The sequence below is a fragment of the Aphidius gifuensis genome, linkage group LG5 (assembly GCF_014905175.1).
Source record: "Aphidius gifuensis isolate YNYX2018 linkage group LG5, ASM1490517v1, whole genome shotgun sequence".
Classification (NCBI taxonomy): domain Eukaryota; kingdom Metazoa; phylum Arthropoda; class Insecta; order Hymenoptera; family Braconidae; genus Aphidius; species Aphidius gifuensis.
Genome location: NC_057792.1, coordinates 21013627 through 21024859, shown reverse-complemented (window position 1 = coordinate 21024859; position 11233 = coordinate 21013627). Strand labels below are relative to the sequence as shown.

General features: G+C 23.5%; 1 protein-coding gene across 1 annotated transcript; it reads left to right on the top strand.

Moving 5' to 3' along the window:
* The first annotated feature begins 2021 nt into the window (after window positions 1-2021).
* Window positions 2022-10914, top strand: LOC122858474 (CRE-binding bZIP protein SKO1-like). The gene is made up of 5 exons (XM_044161400.1): window positions 2022-2687; window positions 5660-6164; window positions 6422-6837; window positions 6904-7462; window positions 8988-10914. The coding sequence occupies exons 1-5, from the start codon at window positions 2544-2546 to the stop codon at window positions 9404-9406; spliced, it is 2043 nt and encodes a 680-aa protein (XP_044017335.1). The 5' UTR covers window positions 2022-2543; the 3' UTR covers window positions 9407-10914.
* The last annotated feature ends 319 nt before the right edge of the window (window positions 10915-11233 follow it).

Genomic DNA, 11233 nt, shown 5'->3' with positions numbered 1-11233 from the left:
TAATATCAAAATTAATCGTTTTGTTGCTGCTGAGATTTTCCAGCTTGTAAATATCAAACAAAAAAAACTCGACAAAGAAAATACAAGTAAGCCAGGCATGTGTATCACATCGATCTAAAAAATATATATATATTTTTGTGAAAAACTTTTGTTGTAATTTTTCTACACCTTCACCAGATGTTTTTTTTCTCGTAAAACAAGTTTCATTTTATCTCTCGTACTATTTAAAGTCGTGAAAAAAAATATACACATTTCGTTTTTCACCAGTTTTCATGGACATTCATCAACAATTTTAACCACACATATTATATTTTTTATTTTTAATAATAAAATTCAATGTTTCGTCATTCTTTTTGTTAAAATTAAACGAAAAAAAAAATCATAAATTTTTTGTCGTTAAAAAAGTAAATTTATCCTCAATATATATTTAAGTAAAATTTTTTTTAATAATGTTAAAAGCTTTTAAATTAAAAGATTTAAAAAAAAATAAAAAAAATATTTAATATCAGTGAAACAGAGCCAGAATTACATGGCTATATTATGCTTAGCTAAGTAGACGAAATAGTTGCAGAAAAAAAAATAAGCAATTTTATTTCTCTTGAAAAAATTCAAATTTGCAAATTGAAAAAATAACTTTTAGCATGTTAATTAATTAATTAGCATTAATATTTTTAAATTATACTTAATTAAAAATTAATTTTTAGTTGCAAAGATGTTCATATGAATATTTTTAATTGAATTAATTTGATGCATTTGCTTCCGCTTTGACCAACGTGAAAGCATTAAATTGTCGTTTTTAATTGAATCGATGAGATGCCCTATATATCATATTAATTGAATTATTAATTTTACAATTTTTCATCGATTTTGACTTGCTATGGTCTATAAATAAATTTTCTAAAATATACAGTTTAAAAATTAATGTAAAATTTAATTTTTTAACACTTATATTTATTGTTTTAAATTAATAAAAATTTTTTTCTTTAAGATAAAAGATTTCAAAATTAATTTACAAACACCTGTTTAATTGCAAGTTGTAATTTTGTATAATGATAATTAGAGGTTTATGTGTATTCTAAATAAATAATGATCTGGATTTAAATTTAATTTTGCCAGATGTTACATTTGCAAACTTTGTGTGTGCTATTAATTTGAGGTATTTAAATTTCGACGTGTTTAAATACTGTAATTTATTTTATCTAATTATTCATTTAATAAAATATATATTATTATTTTTACTGCATTATAATTACATAACTATTTATAAATATTGTTATATTAATTTTCTCCAAATCAAAATAATAATTCAAATAATTATTTACAGATATTCTTTTTATCAACAATGACTTTAGATGGTAATACAGAAATTTGTTGATGATAATTTTTAAATCTTCTTTACCGATAATTTATTATTTTTTAAAAATAATCAATAACAATTTAAATTTATTTATTATTAATTAATAATTGTGTAATTATATATAACATTTATCTTTAAAAAAATAACTTCATTATTGTAAAAGTATAAAATACAAATCTTTTAATTATTAAAAAAAAAAAAAAAAAACAATAACAAAATTTTAATAATTATTTATAAATACAAAAATATATATTTCATTTATAAAAAAAATAAAAACAATTTCAATTTGACCTTATTTAATTGAAAACCTTAAAAAAAAAATTAAAAAACATAAATAATTTATATTCAATTAAAAAAACAACAACAACAATAAACAAACAAACAAACAAATTTATTTAAAAAAAAAAAACAAAATTTGCACAGCTTGTACTTTTAATGACGACACTATAAAAAGAAAATAATAAATTATAAATTGTATTAGTATGATGCAATATACAACTAAGCATTCATAAGATAAAAAAAAAAAAACAATTCAAATAATATTATTATATAGCGCCACTGGAATTTATGAAAATGGCAGGACCAATAGAATGACGTAAAAAGGATGACTCGAACCAATGAAAAATAAGCTAATGGTCGAGTCTCGGCGTTTTCATGACGCATTTAGTGCCACGCTGGCAGTCTTGCTAAAAGCATGCAAATATCATACATCATTTTGCACTAAATAATCGCCATTATAAATTTTATTAAAATTGTGTCTAATTAATAAAATCAACAAATAATTTTGTCAATAATTATCAAATAAAATGCCACTCTCGGCCAAAGGTAAACTAACTCACGAATAAATTAATAAAAAAAAAAAAAAAAGAGAAAGGCCCCCGGCTTTTACCCGAAACATGACGAAGTAGTAACCCCCCAAAAAAAAAACCGGTTTATTGTCATATCATTATTGGGGTGGGGCAAACAGATACGACACACAAGCATCAGTTACTCACAAAATAAATTCAGTGGCTTCATCACATTTTTTTTTTAGTGACGCATGGTATTAAGTGTTATTTTTTTAAATAAAAAAAATATATTTTTGTTCGTTTTAATTATTGTTAATAATTGTTTGTAAATTAATTAATTATCTGTGAATTTAATGGAAATATTGTGTTAATAATAATAAGCTTTGCTTATTATTTAAATGAATAATAATTTTATAAAAATAACAAACGAGATAGCGTCAAACACACCAGACATGAATTATTTTATGGACGAAATACTTGCAACATTGGATAAGGATCCAAAGGATGGAATAATGAATGATAATTTTGTTAATGATTATTGTGTAAGTATTGTTATTAATTAATCAAAATTAATTATATTTTTTTTTTAATTTATTTTTTTGTTTTTTTGGAGCAAGTTGTTTATTACTATTTCTCTCCAACAAAAAATTAATTATTTATTTATTTTTTTATTTTTTTATCATGTATAATAATTGTAGATATTATTTTTATTATTATTTTTTGGAAATAAATAATTATTTTACCGTTAAAAAATTGCTCATGCGTACCGTTATTTAATGAGTATAGTTTAGTTTGCCGGGCTGCAAGTATTAAACATTTTAAAAAAAATATAAATTTATTTTTCATCACTCAAAATAGTAGTTAAAAATGCAGCATTATTATTTATAATAATAACAATTATTAAATATTTTTTAGGTAAAAAATTAACACCGGTATTTTTTAATTTACAATGCTCAAACGTCAAAAGAATTATTATTGTTGTTTGACGTTTATTTACGTTTGATAAAATTTACCTTGAATACATAGTTTATTTTCATTATTGTTATTGTTGTTTTCTTTGAATTTTTTATTAATAAAACATATGGCTTTTAAAGTATGTAACATGCGTGATTATGATTGACGCCATTTTAATTTTAAGATATCATTTTATGTATTTTTATTTCATCGAATATTCGAGAGAGATACAAAGTTGTTAAAATAATATTTGACTTTAATATATATATTTTTTTTTATACCGAGTTTTGTCACGTACACAGTTTATCATTTAATGATACCTGGAATACCTTATTGTTTTTTAATTTACAGCATTTACAGCATGGTATTTTTACCTTTTTTTATTTGGAAATGCGTCATTTAGTCAATGCCTATTTTAACTATTGTTATCTAGGAGAAAAAAAATAATAATAAAATAAATCAATTAGGCTAGTATTAAAGATTGAAAAAAAATATTTAGAGGTAGTTTTAAATTTATATTTAAACAGCCAGGATTTATCTTATTGAGATCATTTATTTGCAGTTTTTTTATTGTAGACTGAAAGTTCACAGCGACTTTCACCTCCTCAATGTTCCTCCAAAAGATAAATAAAATTCATATAAAATTAAATAATAAAAACGGCAATATAATTGTTATAATAAATTGTAATAATATCTAATTAATTGTCGGAAATTAATTGCCAAACAAATTGATATTAATTAGATGCTGAGAGAAAAAATAATTGTATCAAAAATTATAATTTATTGGAAAGTAAAATTCATGTTGATGAAAGTTGTTCAAAGTTTGCCTTCTCTCTCCCATTGACTTTTCAATATTTAATTTTTTTTTTTCCTCTCATGGGGGAGGAAAATAAAAGAGAGAGGACAACTGAAAATATAAAAAATCTCAAATGGTTATCGAACCCAAGATTTTTTTTTTTTTTCTGTATCAAATAACTTTGGCTCCTTTTTTTTTTTTTTTCGATCAAAGATATATCCAAATTTATGAGGGAATCTGAGAGGCATGTGAGTTCGTTCACGCTGCTTTATATTTGTAAAATAAAAATACAAAAAAAAAAAACCTGTTTTGAATCTTTTGGGTATAACAACCTGTCGCCCTTCAAACGTATAGAAAATAACTTCCCCTTGAATAAAAAAATCTCATCCAAAATAACACCTACAAAATAAAAAAAAATTTATGGACAAAATTTTCTCACGTTTTTCCAATATAAGCACAATTATTTACTCAATTTTTTTGTCAATTCATATATAATTTAATAATTTAATTTATCAATTTTTTTTCTCAGCATAATTATCGAAATAATTTTATTTTCGATTGATAAGCTGATACATTTTGAAAGTCAATTTAAAAATAAAAAAAATAAAAAAAATGCCCCAGACATTTGAACAAATAAATTAACAATATCAAAAATTATTATTTCAAGTGTTATTTAAAAAATAAAAAATATAATTAAATGTCATTTTATTTTTTTTCGAAATCGAAATAGATTTTTTTTTGTCATTTCGAAATTTATATTTATTTGTAAATAATTATTGAGCATGTGGGTAATGTTTGTTATAATAAATTTTAATAAAGCAACAAAGGGAATATGGGCCATCAGACATGTTCAATTGCATGTATGTGTTTTTTTAAATTCACAATGTAACTGTAATTCAAAAGATCGACTCAGCGATGTAGAAAGAGTGAAAGAATGAAGAAATACCATTCTCCAAAGCCACCGGTAAAACAACTTCTCATTCCCTTTTTTTTTTAAATATATTAAATTATTATTATTATTACTTTTAACTATATATTTTTGTTCATAAACATTTTTGTTTTTTCCTCAAATAAATATTACATTTAAAAAAATTTAATTATTCAGCAAAAAAAAAAAATTAACGAAACGCACCTTCTGTATTATTTTTTAAATGTATTTTAAAAATATATCAGCTAAAGGAAAAAAAAATAAAATAAAAGCTAGTATAGGTCAATCAAATATTTAAAAAAAAAACCCACAGATGTATCAATAATAAAAATAGAAAATAAAATGTATTTAAAATTTAATTAAAAATGCCTTAAACTAAACAAAAAATAATGATAAATTGAGGTCTAGATAAGATAACAAGTGTTATTATAAATTTAGAATATTAAATAACGAAAAAAAATAATGAAACATATTTTATTCACATACATGTTGTACATGTGCATCGACTATATTTAGTTTTTGTATAGTTTGAGGAATCTAGGCTAGTCTAGCATGAAGTCTAGGGTAAAACAAGCAAAACAAAGGTATTATATATTATCATGTATAACCAGCAGCACCAGCAGACTTACAAAATGCCCTTGCAGACAAAAAAATATATAAAAAAATTCACCTGTATGTTGAAATGAATATTTTTTTTATTTGTTTACTCTTATTTATTTTTTTTTCTCTACACAAATGAGTTTAATTCAATTTACATTGAAAAAAAAAAAAAAAATTCAGGTCAATAATGAATAAATAAATAAACATATTAAAATGATGATTAATAATTTTTACAGGATGAATGGACACCGGGTGATGATTTACTTCAGTTAGATTTAAATACAATAAATGGTTTAAATCCAATAAATGAATTAGACACAATAAATGATCTAAATGACATGGATCTAACGAGTAATTTAAATTTTGATAATGACCTGGCATCACCACCGTCATCAGACAGTGGTTTATCAAGTGCATTAAGTTTAACTGGTGAAGAACATATGAGTCCATTATTGACATTTGATGATGATGCTAATGAATTGAATGATAAAAAATTTAATCCAGATGATTTAATAAGATACGAACCATTTTATCCATCAAATGAATCATTTGATAGTAATGATAGTCCAATAAGATCAGTCATGAGTTCAAGTATGGGCTCACCGGAAACTGGTGATGTCATTGAAGACATGGATTTTGAGCCAAATATGGTGACAATACCTGAACAAACGGATATTGAATCATCAATGGATATTCCATATGCATCTATTAAACAAGAAATTGTTTCTTCCATTGATATTGGTAAGAATTAGTCTAGTTTTATAAATTATTTTAATTTAATTATCATCATTGACATGCATGTAGTTTAGAGATTATTATTTTCTTACTTAAAATGTATGTCAGATGTAATTTTAATGCGTCATTTCTCAGCAATGTCGTGAGGTTAAAAATTATGACGTAATGTTTAATGATTTTTGCAGGAAATCCTGAGAGTATAATTTATTTAACAGGCCAATAAACTCTTTCTAGTATATAAATATAAATTTTTTATATTACAGATACAACACCAGTACAGCAACAACAAAAACCAGTTGTTTGTGTTCAAAATATACAAAAAACAATAACAGCACCAGCACCAGCAGCATCACCACTAAAAAAAATATCATCAGTAGCAGTAACAGCAACACCAGTAGCACCAATAGCAAAAATATCCACAGCACCAGCAACAGGAAGAGTAACAACAGCATCAACAACAAAAACAACAACACCACTAACATGTAATGGCAAACAAATTCAAAAATTAATACGTGTTTCTGGATCACTTGTATCTGGAAATTCAAGATCATTATTAATCACCAACTTGAAAGACATTAAACATCTTCCTGGACATATTAAAATAATAAGTCCAGCTAGTGCTAAAAATTATAAAAATTTTAAAATAAATCAAGGCAATTTCATCAACAAAGCAACACATGTAAGTTTTAAAGATTAATAATTTGTTTTAAAATAATATATTAATCGTTGTTTTAATTTTTTATAGATAACAATTAAACAAGAGGATACATCAAGTGAAAAAAGTAGTCAATCAAGTGATGATATATCTGAAACAGAAACTCAATATCCACGTTTAAAATTAAATAATGAAGAAAAACGTTTATTAGAAAAAGAAAATATAACATTACCATCACATTATCCATTAACAAAAACAGAAGAACGTGAATTAAAAAGAATACGTCGTAAAATACGTAATAAAATATCAGCTCAAGATTCACGTAAAAGAAAAAAGGAATATGTCGATGGACTTGAAGACCGTGTGAAGCAATGTACTGAAGAAAAGATAGCATTATTAAAACAAATTAAAGCATTACAAACCGAAAATCAAAGTCATCAAACACTAAATCGAAGTTTAGTTGGACAATTAAAAAGATTACAGGCATTAATACAAAAAGGTAATAAAAGTGCTCAACCAGCAACATGTTTGATGGTGCTCTTGTTGTCATTGGCATTAGTGGCTACTCCAAATCTCAGTCATCGTTCAAATACATCAACAAATGAATTGACAATTGATCAAGAACAACCAGAAAATATTCCAGTTAATGGTAAGAATAATTATTTCAACATTTTTCCAGCAGTTTTACTGTTTCATGATTTTTTTTTCTTGTTAAAATTGTGTTGGCTTATGGTACTTGTCTAGTTTTATATTTTTTACATCATAAAGAATTTTGCCGGCTCGTCAAACACGTGGGTTGCAAACGATCCATAGCTCTAACTGTCTTTTTCTTTTTTCTTTTTTTTATTTAACACACGTGCCTTTGGCTCACACTGTTTTTACGCGGGTCGCGATGAGACATTGAACTCTCCCAACGAATTGTGAAAGGCATCACACACCGGTGTCTCATGTCTCATTTTATTTCTTCAGCATTTTCTTTTTTTTTTTTTTAAAAAAAAACAATCTTATTGCCTTTCACGTCAACCAAGTGATCGTTGCTTTTTTTTTAAACAATCTTTTTGCCAGTTTTTTTTATTGCAACAATAGACACGGAACTTGGATAAATAGATTCTTTTTTTTTTTTTCAAGTTATTTTTCTTAATGCTGTATTCGAAATTTAGTTGAATAACAGTCAATGTGTATTTAGCCTTTGAGATAAAATTACAATGATAAACAAAGTTCAAAAAAATATATTCTCGCAGCTAAAAAAAAATGTGATAAGAAATTATAATCTTCATAAAACACAAACAACACAGAAAAAAAAAATCTTCATAATCACTTTGATAAAATTTAGATTATTCTTCATTCATTTAACTTGGTTTTTTTTTTATTTATTTTTTACATTCATGTGTGCTGAAAAATTGAGACAAATAGTTTACCTATTAAAATATATTCAAACTGAGTAGAGTGTGATAAGAAAATTTAATCTTTTGAGGAAAAAAAAATAAAGAAAAACCCAGAGAGATAATATGAAAAAAACAACAGAATAATTTATCATCGTTAATGGTTTTTTTCGTTTGACTATTTGACCTTTGTTTTTAATTTTTTCCATTGAAAAAAAAAACAACAACAAATAAACACATTAAAATATAATTATCATAAAAATATATATAATTTTTTTTTTCCTGGTTGGTAATAAGTCATCATTTATTTTATAATGACAATTTTTATTGATGTCTGTATGTGTGCAATTTGATGTACTTATTTGATACAGTTACAACACATTTATAAACGCGATAAGTAAAATAAATGAAATCATAAAAACACAGTGTTGAATCGATTGAATATAATAAAAAAAAAGTCGTTCAACTACTTTCTACATGACGACCATGATGCTTGTCTTCAGTCTTGTTTCTTTGGCCTCAATAAATAAACTTAATTCGCATAATATTATATAAATATTTAACTTGGTCTATTGTTTTTAGTATTAAAATTATTATCAATTTAAAAAACAAATAATATTATCTAGTTAATTTTTCATGCCTCCTTGAAACTTGTTGATAAAGAATAATTGAAAAACCAAGTTAATTCTATTGTTGTTCACTTGATTAGCCTTGTTATTAATCAACTTTTTAACATACATAAAATTGATTGAATTGTAAAATGGATATAATTAATGATTAATTTAATTTCAGGTCGTTCAAGAAGTTTGTTATTTTCAAAACAACTACTTGATGAAGATTTTCATCAGTATGGTGAAGAATTACTTCAAGAATTTGAGGGTTTATTGGATCATGATTACAACAGTCCAATTGCTCAAATGCCAGCCTGCAAACGGCCACGTTATGATAATGATAAATGTAATAAATATTCAGCTTCAATGGATCATGTTGGTGGTACGCTAAATAAACAATTAGATACGCAAAATGTCAAGCTAAGCAGAAAGTATATTGAGCCACCATTAGATGATGTTTGGCCCCCACCAAAACAAAATATTGCAAAACCAGCGAAAATTGTGGATAAACTTGAAGCACTGACGAATGAATTAAAAATAAACATTTCTGATGCTGATGGTACCAGAACTGTCCTCGTTAAAGTGCCTCAAGAACAGTAGAAAAAAAATCAAGTAAATTGATATTTTCATTTACTAAAAAGAAACATACTTTTGTTAGCATTCGTATTTTTTTTTTATACACTTGGAGTGTAATTCTATTTGTTGCTTCCAATTCTTCATGATGATATAAAGAGAAAAAAGATAGCAAATTAAATTAGCTACATAATTCAATCAACGAAATCAATTGATTATTAATTAATCATAAAATAGTTAAACATTTATTTACAAGATATTAATTATGCCTCATGCAAATAACAATTGGTTGTTTTTTTTTTTTTTTCTTTTTTTAATGACCCTTTATGGTAGAAAAAAATAATTAAGTTAGACATTATTTGAAAGTAGATATTTACAAAAGAAAAGTAAAATAATTATGAAATAATATTTACAAAAAAAAAAAAGGAAAGAATTAATGAATTTGGTGTAAATGAATTTTTTATAAATGAAAAAGTGAGATAATTAAATTGTAAATATTTTTCAACGTCGATATAATGTAATATTAATTGAAAATTTTGTTTTTCTTTTGAAAGAGTGATAATAATAAGAAAAAAAAAATAGTTTTATTAAATATGTTGATATTTTCAATGCAATTTATATGAGAACAATTAATTATATAAGTCAAGATCCATAGATAGTAAATTTATATTAAAAAAAGAAATGGTAGAATGATAGTTTAGCTGTAATAATGTTTAAGATATCATGATAAAATCTTGATATATTGAATTTTAATTTTGAACCTAGAATCATTGAAATGTTAATTTTTTTTTCTTTGATTCATCATGTGACTTATACCGGGATTATATAAATAAAATAAAAAAAATATTTCGAGTGTGAAAAACTTGTTATTATATAATTTTTATTATTGTACACGTTGCTTTGTGTACACCAAGACTGTTGCTTAAGAATAAAAGAAAAAAATAACAAAAACAAGAAAAAAATACAAAAAAAAAATAAGTATAACAATAATCACGTACTAATAATTATTCAATTTTGAATATAATTCATCTATTGTTAATTATTTACAAAAAAATAATAGTAAAATCAAATTTTCGTATTTGTATTTTGTGTATTTCGCTATTGAAAATCATAGACTAAATTTAAATCTAGAAAAAAACATTGCACATTTTTTTTTTTTTTTTGTCGATTGGGAAAAGTTGGGAATATTCTTATATGATGATAATAAAGAAGCATAAAGTTTTCGCTTGATTAGATATTAATATAGCTAGAGATAACAAAAAGAAAAAAAAAATATGGAATTATTGGCAGAAAATTAAAAATTATATACATTTTGCAATAAATTTTCTTGCCTGAAAAGTAGGAAAAAATAAATATCATTATTTGTTTTAAATTTCATAATTATTTACAATTATATTTATATATTTTTTTTTTCCTCATAATTCCGAGCTGATGTTTGATCAGCTTGCACACATTCCTATGAGTTTTATCATGTATTTGATTTTTTTTTTTTAATCAAATTATATTTTTGCACATAGTTTATCAAAAACAAAGGTAAAAATTTTTTTTTTTCTTTGTTTTGTCTATGTATAGCATTAATTTGCAAATAAATATTATAAAAAATGTATTTTATTATTGAATTGTAATTTTTATTTACCCAAATAATATATATTAATTTTATTTGAAACATTTTAAGAAAAATAAAATAAAATTATTATAAAAACAATTTTAAAAAATATTGTTTAATAATGTTTTTAATTTTTTTTTTATTTATCTAAAAGAAAACATTAACTATTTGAAAATTGTTATTATTGTTAAATTAATTTTAAAAGTCTGATGGTTATATTTTAATTGATAAAAAAAAATTGATGCAAT

Excerpts from the sequence above, each read along its gene's own strand:
- LOC122858474 (XM_044161400.1), top strand. The coding sequence starts at position 2,544 with ATGAATAATAATTTTATAAAAATAACAAACGAGATAGCGTCAAACACA. Across the intron at positions 2,688-5,659 it reads ATTTTGTTAATGATTATTGT|GATGAATGGACACCGGGTGA; the intron begins GTAAGTATTGTT and ends TAATTTTTACAG. Across the intron at positions 7,463-8,987 it reads AGAAAATATTCCAGTTAATG|GTCGTTCAAGAAGTTTGTTA; the intron begins GTAAGAATAATT and ends ATTTAATTTCAG.